This window comes from Salmo salar, chromosome 09 (assembly GCF_965601325.2).
Source record: "Salmo salar chromosome 09, fSalSal1, whole genome shotgun sequence".
Taxonomy (NCBI): domain Eukaryota; kingdom Metazoa; phylum Chordata; class Actinopteri; order Salmoniformes; family Salmonidae; genus Salmo; species Salmo salar.
Window position 1 is genome coordinate 137,753,906 of NC_138299.1, and position 23,043 is coordinate 137,776,948.

Below are 23,043 nucleotides of genomic sequence, written 5' to 3' on the forward strand. Positions count from 1 at the left end.
GCTCCTACCTATCTCTCCGATGTGGTACCGCCGTACATACCTACACGTACGCTACAGTCACAAGACGCAGGCCTCCTTATTGTCCCTCGAATTTCTAAGCAAACAGCTGGAGGCAGGGCTTTCTCCTAGAGTAACATTTTTGTGGAATTGTCTACCTATCCATGTGAGAGACGCAGACTCGGTGTCGACCTTTAAGTCTTTACTGAAGACTCATCTCTTCAGTAGGTCCTATGATTGAGTGTAGACTGGCCCAGGGGTGTGAAGGTGAATGGCAATGCCCTGGAGCGACGAACCGGTATTGCTATCTCTGCCTGGTCGGCTCCCCTCTCTCCACTGGGATTCTCTGTTTCTGACCCTATTACTGGCTTACTAGTGCTCTTCCATGCCGTCCCTAGGAGGGGTGTGTCACTTGAGTGGATTGAGTCAGACGTGATGGCACAGCCAGAAGAGGACTGGCCACCCCTCAGAGCCTGGTTCCTCTCTAGGTTTCTTCCTAGGTTCCAGCCTCTCTGGGGAGTTTTTTTGTAGCCACCATGCTTCTACATCTGCATTGCTTGCTGTTTGGGATTTTAGGCTGGGTTTCTGTATAGCACTTTGTGACATCTGCTGATGTAAAAAGGGGTTTATAAATAAATGTTATTGATTGATTGATCTGCAGAGAAAAATGGGAGAAACTCCTCAAATACAGGTGTGCCAAGCTTGTAGCATCATACCCAAGAAGACTTTAGGCTGTAATCGCTGTCATAGGTGCTTCAACAAAGTACTGAGTAAATGGTAAATATGATATTTCAGTTTTTTATTTGTAATAAATTCACACACATTTTGAAAAAACTATTTTTGTTTCTCATTATGGGGTATTGTGTGTAGATTAATGAAGGAAAAAAAACAATTTAATCAATTTTAGAATAAGGCTGTAACGTATCAAAATGTGGAAAAAGTCAAGGGGTCTGAATACTTTCCGAATGCATTGTATATTAACTTAAAGTCAATTGTGTCTATAAGGTCAGTATAAAATACATGTACAAACATAAATTCTCAACTTAACTTGTAAAATAAAGATAAACACACCGAACACAGGTGATATACTAATGACATCATCTGTGTGTACCTATTACCAACAATAAGGCCTAAGAGACCAATCGTCTTTTGCTTAATGTAAATTGCCTTAAAAACACCTGCTCTTTCCATGAAATAGACTGGTGAATCCAGGTGAATGCTATGATTCCTTATTGATGTCACTTGTTAAATCCACTTCAATCAGTGTAGATGAAAGGGAGGAGACAGGTTAAAACAATATTTATAAGAAAGGTGTTCCTAATGTCAGGAAGGTGTTCCTAATGTTTGGTATATTCTGTGTATATGCAGACTGAAAGGGATCATTTTTTGCAAAGCCAGAAAGGAATTTGAACATTAGTGCGAAGGCCAGTCATTCACTGTCAGTATATATCCACAGTTTGGTCATTGGGTGGTGGAGCTTTCTTAACACTAGATTCATGACTGACCTTCCAGGTTTCACATAGTAGTTTGTTATATACTATAAATGGAAATAATCCCACTTAGCAACTTGTGGAAGTGATTTCAATTTAACATAATCTTAATTTGATATAGGTCTACAGTACCTTGTATGGTCAGACATTTTTATAACTCACTATATACCAATTGTATGAACTGTAAATCTGACTAGATAGCCTCACGATAATATATATAAATACTCAAAATAAATACTTTTCTCTGACCTGATAATTTATCTAGCAGCCAGTCATGGTGTCTGGCTCTCTAACACCCACACCTTGTGTCCAGTAGTTGAAACTACACCTCTACAGGTCAGACAAAAGGTCAGACAGAAATTCCATTTTAGTTTGTTAATCCAAAAATAACGCAAACACATACATAAGCACGTTTTAGATTTTTATTATATCAAAATACAAAAATTGGAGAGGAAAATATTACATTGGACTAAGCGTTGGAAATGGACATATGATGGACATGAACGCAACGCTGCTTTCCACCTCTCATGGACATGCCATGGATCATCATAGAACATGCTGTATGTCTATGTCAAACCGCTCATGAGCCAATGTTACAAAAACTGTGCCAATGCCTTTTTTAATAAACCTATGTCACTTTGTCTTGAGCCTATGCCACAGGTCATAAGCTTCTGTCACCTATCATCTAGAAGCCACTGGTGGTATCAGGGTTTATTCTGAAGAACAACGTTCCATGGCAGTTGAACATGAAGTGAGTAACATGTGATCCCAGGCAATATTGAATTCCCTGGACAACAGTGGCAAAAGAGAAAATCAACACAGACTAGTTTTTTACATAAGGCTTTGGTACAGCACCATACAGTGGATGAGTTAATTGCTCACATAAAAGTTAAGTGGAAAATAATTCCTGATGTCAATCCAAAAGAACTGAATGATGAAGCTCCAAATTATCAGCAGGTTATCATTCTAAAACAGACAAAAAGTAAAAGGTATTTTATGTTTTTGCTTCTGAATATTTACATATGAACAGTCTGATATCAATCAATTGTTTCAGTTAAAAAGGCATATTGAAACAGATTATGCGCAGAAGACGCCAACATAAAATATAGAATGTAAATGTGTGATGTACAGCACGCACACGGCTCAATGGATGAAAATATGCTAAGACATGACTACATATTCTTCCTTTAAGCACTACTGGCTTGCTTGAAGATGAGGAGCATTAGTTAAAACAGTCAAAGATGTAGCGCTTATTGTACAGTAATAATACATTCTATTTCCTCAGTGCTGGTACACATGGAAAAACAGAGAACATAGAAAATACTACATATTCCATTTTCTGTCTGATCACAACCAGGTTGAAAGTTTATGACTGATTGCTGAATAGGCTTTTTTGTATTGTCTCTACATGCAAGATAAATATAGTTAAATCAAATTGGCTCTAAGTATAATCCTACCAGCTCCTGCACTAAAAGCATTAGGGCAGAAAAACACAAAACAAAAGTCGATCTAACAGAACAGGATCTTAATTTGATCGCCCTGTTGCAGGAGAACTTTCCTGCAATGCAGGATATTTCAGACTTGTAGTGTATTTGAGGTTTAAAAAGGCTTCTGAAGTTTGTAATTTCCACTTTGACATTTCAGACTTTATTTTCCCTTAAGAACATTTTTGCAACCCCTAAAAAAAATGTCCATTAATTATAATCATTATAATAATTCACATTTTTTCTTGCTGAAGGTATTATTTTCCTGCAGTATCAAACTGGCTCAAATTAAGATCCTACATCTGTACCTCCAAAGTAGCCCTCTTACATACTATATGTTTTTTTTAAGCAAAAGAGCCCGGAAGACTACATACATTAGTAAAATTCTACATGGAGAATGTGTCAGAAATACCTTTACCAAAACATACGAGAAGAATCAGCTTTACCAAAACATACGAGAAGAATCAGCTTAAATACAAACGCTGTTTGATGAATACTCTTATTGGCTATACTGTACAATACTGTCCCCCAATAGGAGACTTTGCGACAACAGTAGAGAGAAATCACGTAGGAAGGTTATGCCCCTGCAGTAGTGTGCTTGAAAACAGTGCTGTCAATCAAAAATAGTTTTGACCTGTAGGAAGTGTGTAGTGTAGAACAACCTTCTCATACCCTGACCATAGGCTCAGATTCCCTCCCCTGTCTCCTGTTACATATTTAATACTGATCCAAAGTACTGATAAATAACTTCACACCAAGTAGGTTTCCCCATCTAATCTGGATATTATATCTCCCCTTCAACACAAGTACAACACTTTGGAGGGTACCCTGGAAGCACAGACAGAGGATGTAACAGAGACAGAAACTAACTATTGTTCCATTGACTGCTACAAGTCTCTTTTATGTATTTTTTGAATGTCACCACACTATCTATTGCCACTATCTGATTCCACAATCAATACAATTTGCTCATTGCCAATCACACTAGTTTACTAATAGGACCTACAACGATGGAACTAGTTGAGTTAGTAAAACACAGAGGACTTCAAGAGATTAGGCCTCTGATCTACAGCACCACAGAGTTAAACATAGCACCAAGTCATAATGTTGAAAGCAACTACGTCCTAGTATCACGTATGTCATCTCTAGCTAATGTAAACACGACTTCGGTTGCAGCACATACAGTACCCCATAACGATGACATTGTGGCTCAATGAAAAATGTGGTCTCTCTTTTCTTTCTCTCATACTTTGGACATCTGAAGGCAAGTGATCATGAGTGAATCTACCTGTGTGCTCGTGAGAAAAGAAAAGTTGTTTTCTGTTCCAGATAAGGTTTAGTCCAGCGACAACACGTTGATGCTTCTAAAGCTTTTCAAATTGGTATTCATTCACATACTATACAACAGAAGAAATACTACTGAACTTGTGCAGCCAGCAGGCCCAAATGACAATAACACATTTGTTCTGTGCTAACATTTACTTTTCCATAAATGTAAAACAACGTCTCCGAAAATATGACAAAAGAGGCACCTTAAGATGTTTTATAAATATTGTCCACTTCCTACCTTAAAGCAAATAGTTTCATCACATCTAATATAATTTGCTTTAAATCTGTATCTAGAGTTTTGTCCTCAAGCATAATTGACACGGACAGAAAATCTTTCTGTTTAGTTTCATCTTTACAAATACAGTACACACCATGTATACATTATAAATATAGATTTTCATCATATCTTACATATAACCAATTCTTAGAATATGCATGTTGATGTATCAATTTCAAACAACTATTTCACTAATTCAAAAGAAAATATGTTGGAAAGTGAGTGAAGAGGGCAGATAAAGTTGATGTTTTGATCACTGAATTGTATTCTATAGCAAGCAGAGAGGGTATTAATTAACATACATTCAGAGAGTTGTTATGGCTAGTTCAACTCCTGAATTGCTATCAGTAGAGATAAAAGTGACTCCAAGTCAGACAAATGGGTTTAAAATGTCAATGTCTTCCAGTGATTCATCTTGTCAGTGTGTAAGCGTAAAGCGCTCTAATAGGTATAGTCTACAGAGTGAGAAGAAAATGCTAACAGTAACCATCAGTGTAAAGGAAAACATTCTTCCTTGGCTAACCAGCTAGCCCCTTGAGATAAATCAAATCAATCTATTGTGCCAACTAGCCAATTAAACCTAAACTTAATACCACCACATGTGACAGGTCATCCATTGTACTGTGACATCAGGACATTCATTTCCTGTACAGCAAAACATACATTCATTATCGGTTAGTGTTAAAATGAATAAACATAAAGAGAAATAGCTAGCAGGTAATATTATACAGTTGTTAGAGAGATAAACAGTCGAGAGTCGAGACAGCCACCCCACCTTGAGTTTCACCTTAGTTATTGTAACACAAATGTTGTCACTTGTCATCTAACAAGCCCATTGGTTAAAATCGCATAATAAATCAACAGCAATCAGATCTTTCAATACAGTATTAAGTATTACAGTTGTTTTGAAATATGAACATCAATGGCAAGTTTCACTTTCTGCATAATAACTACTTCTGTATCATTTACATTTAAATGTTGATTTAATTGTGATTTAAAAAAAATCTATGTTATAACATTACCACAATTCGAAACCTGAAATGAATAACACTTATCATAATCACTAATTGTTATTATAGGTCTGTTCTATTAGTAGAATATACACAGTCAAGATAGATTTTTTATAAAAGAATCAGAGTAATGCACCTTCAGTACCACTTCCTCACAGCTAGGTGTCCTTGGCAGAAAAAGTTGAGTCTGCACCACGTCAGACTGGAGTTTATAATGAGTCCCAACAGAGAGAGAGAGAATGCGTGAAGGCGAAGGAAAAGGCAGTTAATTCACTTTTCAAAAACAAGAGAGAAAAGGCAAACAAGGCCCCTAGAGATGTGTCATATTCCACAAGTGACTCGAGGTTTCCTCCATATTAATGAAAAACACTGTATAGACATCACATTTCCTCACCCCTTTTCTGTACTCACCCTATCAAGTGAACATTTGGCCTCTTTTGAACACAAGGTTACTGTATATCTTAGCAAGAAGAACATGGGCTCAACTTTACTGGATGTGATCACATGGTTAAAGGCTTTGAGCCAACATGCAAGAGAGTGAGGACATGTCTTTTAGTGGTTTGAAATGTACCAATATCATATCACGCCTCGTATTGGATGATAATATTATTTTGGGATTAAGCAAAATATGCAGATTGGGATCGATATTAAATGCGGATCAAAATCAGATTTCAGGCCATAGCATCCATTTCATATGGGAAGTGTATGATACTATATACCATTTATTTCATTTGAAAAATAATGTAAAATACGTACAGTATATACCACTAGAATTACAGCAATTCTACGCTTACTCTGAGGTATATTTTGTGATACGAACCCTGTGTTAGATACTGACACTATTTGAATTGTAGGAAAGGTAGACTGAGGTCCTTGTCTAAGGAACACACCAGGTTTTATAGTCCACGGTGTCACTGTAACACCTCAGATAGACTCCTCCTGACCAGTGACTTTTAAGGTGTTGTGAATTATTTAGATCAATGCACTTTCCTACAATAGGAGAGATTCTCCCCCTTTTCATTATTTAATATATTTACATTACAGATGTTTTATCTGGTGAGCCTCACTACATTATCCTCAGGGAGACATGGAAAACATCTTTATTTTGTTTCTAAAATATTAGAAAAATGATAGAGACAGGTTCTCCACTGCCAAAAGCTGAATGGAATGAATCATCTGATTATCATCATCAGTGTATGGGAGTTATAGGGAGATCTAGGTTGGTGGGTCAATGTAGTCACGTCCCATGGCTTGGGCTGTCTGTGAGTGACAGTAGTGGACATACTGGTCAGTGGTCAGTGTAGGGTCCCATAGTTGGGCCCGTCTGAGTCTATACTGGCCAGGATGGCCGCCTGGTCCTCCTCAGAGCGTCTGCTGCGGCGCAGGAGTGAGGACAAAAAGAGATATGGGCTCTTCCTGTTCTGCCTTTTCCTCTTCCTGTGAGCCGGGGGAGTCTGGGATTGCTGCTGGGTCTGAGAGGGAGACACACCTAGCGAGGGAGAGGTAGTGTTATTGAGGATACAACACAGAAGCATTTCGTATGGCCCCTGACTTGTCTAAGTGCTGTAAAGCAAACAAGTATGGTCGTTACATAGGCATGACAACGATAGGATTTGGCTTTACATCACAAACAGATTTGGGACAAGGCTACAATGAACTCACTAAATGTTATTCTTATTGGTACTTCAAACAGTTGTGTGTCAGCCTGTGGCCTATTCTTTAGTTCAGAGACTGACCTGTTCTTCTCCTGGAAGTGGAGTTGTTATTGGTGTTGGCAGCCACTCTCTTGGCTTTAGTAATACAGTGGTGTAGCAGTGACTGTAAGCTCTCAGACCCGGCAGGATCACAAGACGCACCTAGAGGTTCCCTAGAAAGAGGACAAGACAGGCACAATACACATGCTTTACTTTAACTCACCACCGGGGAGCGCTATCCTCTCAGTGATTAGTCAGATGGGGAGTCAGGAGGACATTGATTCCGAAAGGCTGTAATATTGAACCATAAATAAACTGATGATTTGTTGAGAAATTCATTGGCTTTAGATTGTGAGGAATTAATAAAGTACTATGGGACGAACTGTGTTAATTCTCAAAATAATTATGAAGGAATACGTCAATATTTGTCACTTTCAGATACCCATAAAATGAAAATAATCTCTATACTGTAATTGTAATAACAGTTTACATAAGAAAGGCTTCAGTTTCTATAGTTACTGAGTTGCTCCTCTTGCTCTACAGTGAGAATGGCTTGTCTGTTTTGTTGAGTGGGGCAACAAAGAGGATTCTCATCTTTTGATAGAGCTACGGTATGTGGATTATTTTCATTTAATGAATGACATATCAATCAAAATCACCCTAATACTGAATATATTTTAATGTGTTAAAGATGAGCAGTATCTATCATTGGCTAATTGTAAATCCATGTCAAATTGAAGGACGTTGATGAGCTTTACACAGAAAGGTATCTGTTTTGAAAAATACTTTTACCTCATAATGAATACTCTTGTTTTGCAGTCCATCATAGAAAGATGCAAGTAATGATATTAAGACCCAAAATAACCTCATCAACACCAAACATTTACGTTCAGGTTCATGAGATTAAATGTTTGTTGCCATTTAATGGATTGAATACACCAGCTTCAAAACCTAACTTGACGATATCTAAAGTCAAGTGATTCTGCCAAAACATATTGTTTCAAAAGGCATACTGTAGGAACACAAAGGTTTAGAGGTGTTGTCCTTCATAGTGTCACTGTAGAGAGAGAGAGATTGAGAGCCATTAGCAGAGAGGGGAGACAAATATGAGAATTAAAGCATTCCTCGTTAGATAAATAGTAGCATTTTCATAATCACAAATACTGTGTGCAGGGGCCACAGTTAGTTAGATACAGTACATTTCCATAAAACATGAACACTGTACAGCACACTTTCATCAACATGAACACTGTGTACAGAGGCTTCACCATGCTGACGGGAGGAGATGGCAGGAAGAGGAAATGGCCGTTAAAGAACAGTCACATGACAGGAAGAGGAAATGGCCATTAAAAACAGTCACATGACAGAAACGAAAGCACTTAAGACGACGAATGTGACGAAGAATTTAGTCTTGAGAATTATTGTTATACGTTTGAGTCAAAAGAGAGATATTTAGAGAAGGCATGCATGGCATTTTGCACATGGAACAAAACTTTAAAGGGGAATACTCCAGTCTATCAGTAATCTGGGTCCTCTATTGATTCAAGGCTTTTTTGAGTGCAGGGAAACCGTGCCTGTATTTCAAATACTGCTCCACAGTCCAAAACAGCTCCTAATATTGCTCACCAGCCTAATAACTGTGCTCGACAGCAGGCATGTTGTGCCAAAGAACTGTAGGGAATGTAACCTGTATGTTAGCAGTTAGCATTAGAGCTAGCAAACTTGAATCCAGTAAAGAGGCTCAACCCAAAGTCAGCGATTCCCCTTTAAAGGAGAGAGTGATTAGAGCCCTCCCCTGCTGACGCCTCCCCTCTCAGACATGGGTCCGACCCTTACCTATTGCGGCGTAGGGGACCGGCTCACAACAACGCTGCCCAGATAGCTGAGATCAATCAAAAACAGATGAGGTAAGACCCCTGAGCCCTCATATTGTACAAACCAGCAGGCCTACACTATACTTGCCCATATGACCATGACACTGTAAAGGGGTGGGAAAAGACCGTGACCGCTTACGCTAACCTGGCAATCCCTGGGATTCAGAAAGGTAGGAGGTGGGTGTGAGGGGGAAGCATGTAGGTACACAGACAAAAGGGGAGGATTATATGCGCCTCAGGTATATTGCTCTCGTGTATGTCTTCTATTGTCCTGCAGAGGATTACTGTATGACTATGTGGGTGTAATAGATAATAATTAGAAATGATCAAGTTGTCCAAATGGTCTCAGGTAAAAAATAAAAAAATAAAACAGGTGTTTGGTCATAAATCTCTGATATTCAAATGTTCAAATGTGTGAAGATCATTCCTGAAATAGAAGGCTTATGTGGGCAATAATGACGCTGAATATCATTAAATTAACTTTGCTACCTTGTACATTTCACATTTTGTTTGAGGGGTCGAAGGCACTGTAGGTCTCACTCAATCGTCATTTTTTAGTTTAGCTACAGTGTCATTTACCACCAGTTAAAAAACAGTAGCAGTCAAGGAAAGCCTCTACTAAGATGTCAAAGGTGGGCAATAATACAAGGAAATCAACTAAATATGTAAGAATAAATATTACTATTATTCAGTATTCAGAGTAGTATTCAGAGTTTTCAATCAATAAAAAAAACACTGTATATGCTAGCTAATTATTTAGGGATGCATTCGCTCAAAGATCCCATAAGTCTGCCACCTGAAATCCTATGCTACAGATTGCATCTTAATGCAATTGTAACATTTTACACATTCTAGGTTAGGCTTCCTGCCAACATTTTCTTTAGCAAACAGTATTTTCCGTGAACTATGGCAGTTAAAACTCACATTTTCTTCTGAAAATGGGTCGCCATACAGATAAAAACACAAATATCTAATAAATAATAATTACAGAATTCAAAGATCAATATCAATATCTTCAGATGTGACTTTGTTCTAGGGTTAAATTTCAAAATGTGTCATAAGGACACACTTTAAAAGTATGAATTGTATCATTTGCCTTGATTCAGATGGGTATATTGCCAATTTTTTTATTAATAACTTGTTTATGACTGATCAGATGTGTGCCAGATGCAAATACATGCTTTCTGCATATAAGCCTAAATATGCATTATTGGTATGCCAAAAGTAAAACATTACGTCATATTCTATAAACTGGGGATACATTAAGAATTGAGTGCCCAGGTTGGAGAAGTTTGTTATGTGCGTTAGTTAGTGCGTTGCTGTCCCTGCCGGACCGGTGTAGGTCACCTACCCTGAGGCGGATATCTGGAGTTGGGAGGGCTCTGAGGGCAGCATCTCCTCCTCTGTCCTTCTCTGGGATGGCCACTGCCCGAACACATCCCTGCCCTCCAAGGGGGGAGAGGGGGACTGGGAGGGATAACTGGCTGCGGTGGAGGCATAGGACATGTGGGGACGGTAACTGGGGCTGGGCCTGCGGCTTCCCTGCTGGGCCTGGGTGGGGGAGGTGGCCAGGGAGGACCTTCGGGAGAAACTGACAGTGGCTTGGGGGTGCAGGGTGATCTCAGGCATCTCCAGAGAGTGGGATGTGCGGAGGATGCTGGGGCGGGGCGGGGGGCGGACTAGAATATCTGGAGAACCTGGCTGGGTGCTAAGAGGGCTCTGGGAGAGGGGTGAGAGGCGGGAGGGCTGGAGGACCAGCGGGGGCAGGGAGGGGTCTGTCCTACGCCCTGACCTCGGGCTGAGCCAGGACTGGGGGCTGCTGCTACGGGCTGTGCTTAGGCTCCCTTCACGGGCTGCCGGGTCAGGGTAAGGCAACACTGGTACACCCACACCATGGGACGTGTGTCTGAGCTGGCCGAGACTCTGGGCCTGTTGCATAGCTAAGCGCCTAGCTGGAGGGCCTGGGGGTCGGTCCCTGCTCTGCGGAGCCATTGGGACCTCCAGCTGCAGGAGCCGAGGGCTGGGGAGGTGCAGGCGGCTGGGGGGGAGAGAGTGGAGAGGGGGGTACGGTGGAGGGTCGGGAAGGTCCTGGTGATGATGTAAGGGGTGGTGAGGTGGATAAATGAAGCGGGGCCCCTCCAGACCCAGAAAGGGGAACTCGTGAGGCTGCCAGCTGTCAGGTGAGCGAGGGGAGCGAGGGGGAGTACTGTGTGTATGAGGAAGGGAATGGCCAGAGGCAGTGTACTGATGATGGAGCTCCATCTCTTCCCTCTCCTCTGGGATGGAGGGATAACCGTAGGGCCCCCCGTCAGCAGTGCCTGGGGGGGAGGATAGAGTGGAACTACGGGGACTGATGTCAGGCATGTAAAAAGGTGGCGGTATACCCGATTCCCCGCAGCTGCCTAGATACCCATAGAAGGGGACCTGTGGAAAATCCCTGTAGAGGGAGGCTGGGGCCTGCCCTGCAGCATGATGCCCACTGCCCTCCACAAAGCTCATACCTTCCATGGGCCTGTGGAGGCGGGGGCTGTAGTTGGGGGGCTGCGTGGACTCCAGACTGGAGGATGTTGGGGAGAGCTGTGGTCGGAGCGTGGCCATGATCGGGGGCAGGGGCCCGGGGTCAAAGTCATTCTCCTCGTCGGACTGCCGGAACTCAGGATACATGTCGGACTCCTCGGCGAATGGGAAGCCCTGGATGCGGCGGTGGGCTGATGGCGGGCTGGCCATGCTGAAACGACCATCGGGACCGCGGCTGATCAGCTCGATGGGGCTGGTGACCTCTGCCTCGTGCTTGGACACGCTGTACTTCTTGCTGGCTATGGCACGCTTGGTTTTCTTGTAGAAGGAAAGCTCTTTGTCCTTGTCTCTCTGAGGGCTTGGCAGCCTCCTGACGTACAGGCCCGGGCCGTGGGCCCCATCTGAAGACAGGGACTGGGGCCGCGAGGCGGGAGGGGAGCTCTCTGGACTGATCTTCCCAGAGGACAGCCTGTCAGGCACAACCAACACAGAGGCAGACACTCAAACATGATGGCTTCATAATGAACCTATTAAACAGCAGTTATTCATCAATAAACTGCCTAATTGTACACAGTAAAATAGCATGTTATTCACAGTAGGCATCACTACTATGCTAGACTGATAAAATCCAAAGCCATGGCACCATGTCAAAGCAAATACACCTGTTTCATTTGTATTCAACCTGATAGTATCCAGTGCATTCTGCTAGCATTGAAGCTAATGACTGTAGCCCCAGCGAAAGTATGAGAAAGGAACCGTTACCAAGCAGCCATGACAACCGTCTCACAGATCTTTTTTTACTTGCTCTTGGGTAAAAACCGAGGGCCATTTGTCTTGTTGGGGACATATGCTGCGCCAAATGCTTTTATGGCATAAAAATAAAGCAGATGACATCCAACTAGCCCTTTTTTTCTATTTGCCACACACCAGGAGCAGCATTGTAAACAACACAGTCAACTATAGAGTGCATATACACAGTACAGTGCATGCAGCTGAGCCAACGCAAACACAAATCCCTATACGGTGCATATAATGTATACTGTGCATGCGGTTAGGCCAGCAGAGCACTAAGTAAATAAAATCTATAAAATTCATTTATTATCCATGCAGCCAAGCCAGCATAGCGTAGTGCAGCACAGCACACACTGTGGCATGGTGCAAGCAGCTAAGCACTCACAGGGAGCTGGCTGGTGGGGGCATGTAGCTGCTCCTGGCTGGCGCGTCCCAACAGGGCTCTACCCCGGGCAAGGGGGTGAGAGGAGGCCTGCGGTGGGAGACACACAAATGACATGGGCCACGGTCATCTGTCAACTAAGCCAAACCTCCACACAACACAGGAGGGACCATCACGGAGTCACAAGAGGACTAGACTTCACTATTCTGATATAAACAACTGGAACATGCATTATAATGCAAGTCAACACATCCAATTCCTTTTAACATAGACCTCTCTCCAAACCTTTGACATACACACAATATACATCCAAACCATATTCATGTCCTAGCAAAGATACCCTGCCCTGACAGCTGGTACTGAACAGGAGTGAAGTGAACAGAGGCCATAACAATAACTCTTAAGACAGGTAAAGAGGAGTTTATTGTTGCATCTAAATTCAATCCAGTGACTACTGCATTGTGAATCGACATATGAGCTCAAAAGGTTGGCTCCTGTTTTTTAATCTCTCTGGGTTTGTTTTTAGATTTTAGATTTTAGATTTTAGTCATTTAGCAGACGCTCTTATCCAGAGCGACTTACAAATTTTTAGTACTTACGGTGAGTCAATGCTTTTCCTGAAGTGTGTTACAGACAGGGGAGGGTCTTAGAAGAGACAAAACAGAGATATAGAGATTACAACCAAGACCAGTGAATGAACAGTAGAAGTTAGACAGTTAGAGGAATTGGAGGCATACCTGGTTTGCGTTTGAGTTTGCGTCGGTGCTGTTTGTTGACGAAGCAGGCTGCTAGAGTACTGAAGAGCACCGCAGCCGCCAGAAAGCAGATGGTTGCCACGACGCCCGCTACCACGGGCCGCGCCAACCCCTCTTCAGTCACCTCCGTAGGGGGGAAGGGATCTGAAGCGGAAAAGGTACCCAGGGGTTCAGAAATGGAGGGTGGGGGGGAGGGGTAAATGGTAAATGGAGGGTGGGGGGGGGGTAAATGGATGTAATGGAGTGACATATCAGCAGCATTTAAAAAGATTCCATTCCATTGTAGCTATTTGGGAATATTATTTGAATATACTCTTAATCTAATTCTGAATTGTAGTGTAATATATTATGTGTAACACTTACCTGTGCTGGACACTCCCACCACATTACTGCTGTCACTGATGAGGTCATCCATGACGGCCATGACTCTGAACTCATACCAGGACTCCTGCCAGGGACATAAAACAACACACTCCTCCACTGTCCATTCCACACACATAACACATCCACAGTCCAATTCCCCTCAGCATAACCACTGTCTCAAAATAACGGTGTCATTACCCCAAAACAACTGCCATTGGCAAAATAATAGAAATAACAGTTTGAGTATACATTTTACATTTTAGTCATTTAGCAGACGCTCTTATCCAGAGCGACTTACAAATACATGAAGGTATACCTAAAAGGATTTATATAGGATTTACAAGTCATTTGTAAAGTGTTCATTATTATCTTATAGACAAGTTATGACACTAATTACACATTGGCAGTAGTCACTATAAACAGACAGCATTGTTTATACATGTAGGTGTTTACGGTCCTTTACCTGGACTAGGTCCCTGGCCATCAGCTCAGTCTCAGCGGCAGGGATCAGATCGTCGAGGACCTCCCACCTCTCTCCGAGACGGAACTCCATGATGTAGCGGTCGACAGGCGAGGAGTGATTGGCTGGCGGGAGCCATGTGAGCAGGACGCCGTGCTGCGTGCGATTGGCTGTGAGGCACCGTGGTGGAGTAAGAAGCACCTGTGGTTCAGGGGTACTCAGGGGAGACACTAAGGGGACAAGAGAACAGACCAGTTTTAGAAGGAAGTTAAGCAATTCATATTATTCAAACAGCCATAACAAACCCATACATTCACATGTGATCAATCAGAGATAAACAGAAGATGGTGAGAGCAATTTCAAACTGCATTCTAGAACATAGCTCTAGAGAGCAGTAGTTTCAATGATATTGTGAGCATACAGAATCAACATGACATGTCTGAAATGGACACACTGATGTGTAAACATTTAAATACAAATCTTTTATATTTCAAGTTAAGGCATATCATAAGCTATAGAGTTATCTAAAAAAACATGCATTACAAATAGTAAATTCTAGGTATCTACAGGTATCTAAATCCACACATACACATGGATTTTGTATTGTAGATATGTGATAGTAGAGTAGTGGCCTGTGGGAACACAATGTGTTGTGAAAAGTGTTATGAAATGTAATGTCCTGTAATATTTTAAATTGTATATATCTGCCTTAATGTTGCTGGACCCCAGGAAGAGTAGCTGCTACCTTGGCAGGAACTAATGGGGATCCTTAATAAATATAAAATACAAGTATAGGCATACTGTATCAGTCCAGTGTAGGCAGTTGTTCTGGCGCTGGTGCCACCTACCTACTGTGTTAACCGTCACGACCTCGCTGAAAGGGCCTGTGCCCAGCTTGTTCTGTGCCAGGACGCTGAACTGGTACTCTGTCCTGGGCTCCAGTCCCGGCACCACCAACCACGTCTGAGACCCCGACACCGGCATGGAGTGCCAGTCATGGGGGCCAAAATTCTCCTTTTTCAACCTTGGAGGACAGAAACACAGAGAGAGGTATCAATACTAACTAACCTGCACCCCGACTATAAGGTCAATGGGCCATCCTGGTAACACTCAGATAGCAGATATGGTGTACAGTAGATAGACAGTCTTATGTAGTGTGCCTCTGTCAAACTACACAGGCAGTGGGCCACAGTGTTGCAATACAATACTGTTGCTAGGCTATATCTCACTCTGTTTAATGTCCTCTTCACATTCACGTCACCATCTCTGTAATCTTAACTAAAGGTAATTAGATCACTTTGACTCGTACATTTATAGTAACAGCTCTCTGTACAAAGTAATTCATTATTTAAGTACACAAGAGATGCCTCCATGTATATGCAATGTTCCTCAAAGCACATGGTTTAATATTACAGTCAACAAATGTCCATTAAGGTGTCACCAGGCCATGCCAGAGAGATGGATGAGAATGGCTGTTAATATTAGACTGCCAAAAGCACCACTTCTATCAGATTATTATTCACACACAGCCCCCATTCAACACAGTATGGCTCGTATGACTGCTGACATGTACATAAAATGATAATGGAGATTTTATGGCACCTCGTGGATGTTGTCTAATAGAATGTTACTGCAATGTCTTTCCATTACGCCTTTAATAAATGAATGAACACATGAATTATGCATCTTCTGTGATTTACTGTATGCCCAACTCTTCAACAATGCAAATAATGTAAATACAAATACTGAGTAACTGAGTGATATTACTGAAGGACTGAGTAATAAACCATTAGCATTGTGCTGTCAAAATTATGTTGTAGTACCTGTCTGTTGATGATAGTATGTTTCCCCCTGGATACCATTATATGCTTCCCCCTGGATACCGTTATATGCTTCCCCCTGGATACCGTTGTTTGCTTCCCCCTGGATACCGTTGTATGCTTCCCCCTGGATACCGTTGTATGCTTCCCCCTGGATACCGTTGTATGCTTCCCCCTGGATACCGTTGTATGCTTCCCTCTAGATACTGTTATATGTTTCCCCCTGGATACCGTTTCCCCCTGGATACCGTTATATGTTTCCTCCTGGATACCGTTATATGTTTCCCCCTGGATACCGTTATATGTTTCTCCCTGGATACCGTTATATGTTTCCCCCTGGATACCGTTATATGTTTCCCCCTGGATACCGTTATATGTTTCCCCCTGGATACCGTTATATGTTTCTCCCTGGATACCGTTATATGTTTCCCCCTGGATACCGTTATATGTTTCCCCCTGGATACCGTTATATGTTTCCCCCTGGATACCGTTATATGTTTCCCCCTGGATACCGTTATATGTTTCTCCCTGGATACCGTTGTAATAATTCAAGTAATTCAATATTTCCTTACTGATAACTAGGGCTGTAGCAGTCACAACATTTTGTCAGCCGGTGATTGTCAAGCAAAGAACTGTCAGTCTCACGGTAATTGACCGTTAATTAACATAAGCACCTCTAGCATCTCCTGGGTTCCACACGTAGACTTTTTAAAATGGATTGTAGGCTAATAAATCCATGTAATATAGCCTACACCTTCACAATAAATCCATGTAATATAGCCTACACCTTCACAATAAATCCATGATTTATTTTAGACAGGTCTAAAGAAGCATGATATGAAGAAAATGTAGTCTATTTCAGAAGAACAGAATAGCATACTCAGTTGTCCTTATGTTAGGTCCTGATGTGGCTATGCCAAATGGCTGGGGGCTACACTAGTTAATTTAGCAGACAAGATTTGCTTATAATTCTGTGGCATTATTTTATATTATTTTATAGTATGAAGAATAATCAATCAATCAAATGTATTTATAAAGCCCTTCTTACATCAGCTGATATCACAAAGTGCTGTACAGGAACCCAGCCTAAAACCCTAAACAGCAGGCAATGCAGGTGTAGAAGCACGGTGGCTAGGAAAAACTCCCTAGAAAGGCCAGAACCTAGGAAGAAACCTAGAGAGGAACCAGGCTATGAGGGGTGGCCAGTCCTCTTCTGGCTGTGCCGGGTGGAGATTATAACAGAACATGGCCAAGATGTTCAAATGTTCAGCGGGGTCAAATAATAATAATCACAGTGGTTGCCGAGGGTGCAACAGGTCAGCACCTCAGGAGTAAATGTCAGTTGGCTTTTCATAGCCGATCATTCAGAGTATCTCTACCACTCCTGCTGTCTCTAGAGAGTTGAAAACAGCAGGTCTACAATACAATCAAACAAAGCTGAATAAATTATAAATATTGTCTCCAAACGATTTGGGGGAGTGTGCACATGCGGCTATTCTGTGTTCAGCAGTTAACAAAGAAATAGATACTCCTATATGCTTAATTTAGAGTTATTAATGTAACTTTAGTTGTGATACAAACGTTGGGCTGTATGTTTGGATGTTTAATACATTGTAAGGCTGCATGATGAGACTCTAATGATGATTTGAATAAAGTAACTCGAAAGACATGAGCTATGCTTTGTTTTTTTGTGCAGGCTGTACACACTCCAGTAGTCTGTCATTCACAATTTGACAAGCACTTGATAATGCCTCAAATTTCACCGCGGCATCCCCTTTGTGGCCGTCATGCACCCTAGAAAAATCCATGCCTTTTGCGACCTGGAGTGCTGCGTTGTGCCCTTCTCCCTGAGTGTGCTGCAATCCGAAGCGCCTCTCACTCACACTGCTCTCTGTCAGTGATTGGGTCTTTCTGTTAAGACAGACAGATCGGGGACGCAACTGCATGCGTCCTTATCCAATTCCGAGGAGCATATTGAAGATATTGGATGAACTGTCCACATTTACTTTAGTCAGCCAACAAGATGAGTACGCCTAACGTACAGCAAAAGCACTAGCCTATGTCAATCTAAACTCAGCAAAAAAAGAAACGTCCTCTCACTGTCAACTGCGTTTATTTTCAGCAAACTTAACGTGTAAATATTTGTATGAACATAAGATTCAACAACTGAGACATAAAGTGAACAAGTTTCACAGACATTTTACTACCAGAAATGGAATAAAGTATCCCTGAACAAAGGGGGGGTCAAAATCAAAAGTAACAGTCAGTATCTGGTGTGGCCACCAGCTGCATTAAGTACTGCAGTGCATCTCCTCCTCATGGACTGCACCAGATTTGCCAGTTCTTGCTGTGAGATGTTACCCCACTCTTCCACCAAGGCATCTGCAAGTTCCCAGACATTTCTGGGGGGAATGGCCCTAGCCCTCACCCTTGATTCAACAGGTCCCAGACGTGCTCAATGGGATTGAGATCCGGGCTCTTCGCTGGCCATGGCAGAACACTGACATTCATGTCTTGCAGGAAATCACGCACAGGACGAGCAGTATGACTGGTGGCATTGTCATGCTGGAGGGTCATGTCAGGATGAGCCTGCAGGAAGGGTACCACATGAGGGAAGAGGATGTCTTCCCTGTAATGCACAGCGTTGAAATTGCCTGCAATGACAACAAGCTCAGTACGATGATGCTGTGACACACCGCCCCAGACTATGACAGACCCTCCACCTCCAAATCGATCCCGCTCCAGAGTACAAGCCTCGGTGTAACGCTCATTCCTTCGACGATAAACGCGAATCCGACCATCAACCCTGGTGAGACAAAACTGCGACTCGTCAGTGAAGATCACTTTTTGCCAGTCCTGTCTGGTCCAGGAACGGTGGGTTTGTGCCCATAGGCGACGTTGTTGCCGGTGATGTCTGGTGAGGACCTGTCTTACAACAGGCCTACAAGCCCTCAGTCCAGCCTCTCTCAGCCTATTGAGGACAGTCTGAGCACTGATGGAGGAATTGTGCATTTCTGGTGTAACTCAGGCAGTTGTTGCCATCCTGTACCTGTCCCGCAGGTGTGATGTTCGGATGTATCAATCCTGTGCAGGTGTTGTTATACATGGTCTGCCACTGCGAGGACAATCAGCTGTCCATCCTGTCTCCCTTTAGCGCTGTCTTAGGCGTCTCACAGTACGGACATTGCAATTTATTGCCCTGGCCACATCTGCAGTCCTCATGCCTTCTTGCAGCATGCCTAAGGCACGTTCACGCAGATGAGCAGGGACCCTGGGCATCTTTCTTTTGGTGTTTTTCAGAGTCAGTAGAAAGGCCTCTTTAGTGTCCTAAGTTTTCATAACTGTGACCTTAATTGCCTACCGTGCACCTGTATCGAAACATGTCATCTATGCATTTAAATAGCGAATGGAGGACGCTTTTCCCCGTGGTTTATTTTCATGCCAGCCAGGTAGGCTATACTACTGTTGTAAAGATAAGCAATGTGCTTAATATTAGGAAGGTTGAGAAATAAATATAGTCGGCCTAGTCTATAGAAAGCTGATCCTCCTCTTTTTAATAGAGGCCATCACTCTGTTTTCTAGCGCAATTGCATAGCCTATAGAAATGTTGCGCAACAGGAGCTCATGGGCTCTCCTGAAGTGTTTGATTGGATTTTTGATTACATTTGCATTGATGTCATGCTGAGTACCAGGTAGTAAGCAAGTTTGGTAAGCTAGTAACGACCAGCAGCAGCATCAGAGCTTAGAGAAGCCTAATTACCATGACTAAACGTTCATGTGGAATTTTACTGGCTTCATGACTTGTGACCGCCAGTGTGGCGGTAATACGGTCACCGCAACAGCCCTGTTGATAACAAATCAGATCCCTACATATCTACATATCTATTGAAGATCAATCCCCAAAGTCTCTGTCCTCCCACCTCTATTAGGGGAATCAGCTGCAATCTGAGTATAAGATGTGATAGTAGACTAGAGCATGCTGGGAGTACTTACACTGGGCCGTACCACACTGAGAATGTCTGATCAAAGCCTCCGTCGTAACCCGGCTCCCAGGACACGTTGGCCGAGGTCACCGAGGGCAACACACGAATGTTGCCTGGAGCATGTGGGCTGGTGCCTGAGGGTCAGAGAAAAGAGACCATCATATTTAATACCAGAGCCATCTACAGTATACCTCTCTATATCTCTACTGTATATTGCTCTGGCCCACACTAAAGAGTGATAGCGCAATCTGTTAGGTCTATATGTACTGTACAGTGAAGGTTAGGATGACCATTATTCAATAACCACAGTATGAGTCAAGTGTGTTATTCCCATAACAGCTGTTTTGTCAATGTATAAAAAGCCTTCTCACTCAGAATGACTATCATTGTCCAAAAATGTGTCCTATTAAGTCAAATAATGTACATTGTGCTGTCATTACCATTCACAGTCCTCTACAGTATATAACTGTCTACAATGGCTGTGAATGGCCTATCTGATTGGCTAATGCCCTGTACTGTGAGGTGTTGACCAATGGTGAGGTAAAGGTGAGTGAAGGTCTATGGCTTGGCCAGACCATCATCATCCCAAGACCCAGCACCTTTTAACTGGGATTAAATGGAGACCTGCTGTCCTGACCACTACGGTCTAAACGTCAAAGCTGTCCTCTCCACACTCAGCACATCTGACATGTCACCTGTCACTCCAGTGAGGGGACACTTGGGAAGGTGCCAGCTAGGGTGTATGACTGTGAGAAGTCCTGAGGCACGCTTATTACTCATACGTACTGTAAATACGCAAGCAAGTCACTTGTCTAAGCAGTACTTCAGTATACATACAGTCCAGCTGGGACTAGGGTCATCATGAATGTCTAAGCAGTACTTCAGTATACATACAGTACAGCTGGGACTAGGGTCATCATGAATGGCTAAGCAGTAGTTCAGTATACATACAGTCCAGCTGGGACTAGGGTCATCATGAATGTCTAAGCAGTACTTCAGTATACATACAGTACAGCTGGGACTAGGGTCATCATGAATGGCTAAGCAGTACTTCAGTATACATACAGTCCAGCTGGGACTAGGGTCATCATGAATGTCTAAGCAGTACTTCAGTATACATGCAGTCCAGCTGGGACTAGGGTCATCATGAATGTCTAAGCAGTACTTCAGTCTACATACAGTCCAGCTGGGACTAGGGTCATCATGAATGTCTAAGTAGTACTTCAGTATACATACAGTCCAGCTGGGACTAGGGTCATCATGAATGTCTAAGCAGTACTTCAGTATACATACAGTCCAGCTGGGACTAGGGTCATCATGAATGTCTAAGCAGTACTTCAGTATACATACAGTCCAGCTGGGACTAGGGTCATCATGAATGTCTAAGCAGTACTTCAGTATACATACAGTCCAGCTGGGACTAGGGTCATCATGAATGTCTAAGCAGTACTTCAGTATACATACAGTACAGCTGGGACTAGGGTCATCATGAATGGGAACAGAAAGCTGCAGGGTTGCTGTCAAACTACTTCAATTAAGATTAACTGAAACTCTGAACCCTGAAGAGCTGAGAAAATACAGGGGGGACTGTACCGATGACTAGGATCATCAGACATGCATGGGGACAGAGGGTTATGAGGTCACAGGGGACGGTACCAATAACGAGGAGGCGCGTGCTGGCAGTGATGCTGGTGACCACATTGGTGGCCACACACTCCCATTCCCCATGATCCTCCTTGCTGAGGGACAGGAACTGTAAGCTGCCACTGGAAAGGATGTTGTGCTTACTCTTGCTGGGCTTCCCCACCTTGAACACATGCACACACATGCGCACACACACACAAGCACACACACAGTTCCCTGGTTGTTATATCAAAAAAGCAGTTTGAGTTTTCCATGTCTCTCTTCCCAGACTAGTCCCAGCTGTAGAGTGGTTTCATACCTTCCTCCAGGTGATGGTTGGTATCTCAGGGTCTCCCGAGGCAGCACAGGGGATGACCAGCTCTCTACCAGCCTCTTGGCGGTACTCCCCACCAGGCCTCACGTTAAAGTAGGGGGGATCCTGTGGGCCGGGCCAACACACACAATGTCACAGACCAAGTCTCACAACAAGTCTCACCAAAAGGGGGGAGAGAAGACTACACATATCACATTTGGTCAGAGGTTTCTTCCAGTACCAGTACCTTTAGCACCAGAATGGCTGGGTCGGACTGGCCCATAGTACCCAGGGCGTTGTAAGGCATACAGGTGTAGGTGCCGAGGGAGTCTTCTGTGGCCTCCGCCACCCGAATACTTCCATCCGGTGCCTGGCTCCAACCGGGGTACTGGGACAGGAGAGAGGAGGTACACTCAACATCACAGGGATGCAATATTCTCCACAACATGTCAGGGCCTGTATTCAAACAGCGTTAAAGGAGTGTTGATCTAGGATCCGCGTCCATATAAATCACATTCATTATGGTCTAAAAGGGAAAGATCTGCAATTCTACTCTGGGATACTTTGTGAACAGCTGTTATGGTGAATGAGGTGTAATCAGCATCAGTCCAGACAGACAGAGGCCCCCACAGATGGCAGACTGAGACTGACCTTCTCCACTCTGAGAGGGTAGCCATCTTTCTCCCACTTCACTGATATCACCGGCGGGTTGGCGTCCGCTGGGCAGCGGATGATCCCTGGCAGTTTCCGTGGGACGTATATGATGGAGGGCATGTTGAGCACGCGGGCAGGGTCTGAGGGTCAGAGGTTAGATGTCAGAGAGGACAGAGCACGAGGTTTTGTACAGATGGACAGGAGATGTTTTCAGTGAAAATAGACT

At 43.1% G+C, this 23,043-nt stretch overlaps 1 protein-coding gene across 4 annotated transcripts in view; it reads right to left on the reverse strand.

The window, feature by feature from the left end:
• Positions 1-1,895: 1,895 nt before the first annotated feature.
• LOC106613021 (protein turtle homolog B) overlaps positions 1,896-23,043 on the reverse strand; it is a 74,065-nt gene continuing 52,917 nt past the window's right edge. Inside the window, exons 8-23 of one of the 4 annotated variants that reach the window (XM_082956339.1) lie at positions 22,815-22,957; positions 22,411-22,551; positions 22,170-22,289; positions 21,884-22,034; positions 20,238-20,361; positions 15,273-15,448; positions 14,428-14,654; positions 13,965-14,049; positions 13,584-13,745; positions 13,446-13,491; positions 12,850-12,936; positions 10,507-12,141; positions 9,118-9,163; positions 8,074-8,338; positions 7,324-7,454; positions 1,896-7,076 (exon numbers count right to left, since the gene is read on the reverse strand). In XM_082956339.1, the coding sequence (XP_082812465.1) occupies positions 9,118-9,163; positions 10,507-12,141; positions 12,850-12,936; positions 13,446-13,491; positions 13,584-13,745; positions 13,965-14,049; positions 14,428-14,654; positions 15,273-15,448; positions 20,238-20,361; positions 21,884-22,034; positions 22,170-22,289; positions 22,411-22,551; positions 22,815-22,957 (3,143 nt within the window). In that variant the 3' untranslated portion in view covers positions 1,896-7,076; positions 7,324-7,454; positions 8,074-8,338. Of the gene's footprint in view, positions 7,077-7,323; positions 7,455-8,073; positions 8,339-8,924; positions 9,164-10,266; positions 12,142-12,849; positions 12,937-13,445; positions 13,492-13,583; positions 13,746-13,964; positions 14,050-14,427; positions 14,655-15,272; positions 15,449-20,237; positions 20,362-21,883; positions 22,035-22,169; positions 22,290-22,410; positions 22,552-22,814; positions 22,958-23,043 lie in introns of those variants that run through there. The other 3 variants (XM_082956342.1, XM_082956340.1, XM_082956341.1) reach the window with 3 other exon arrangements.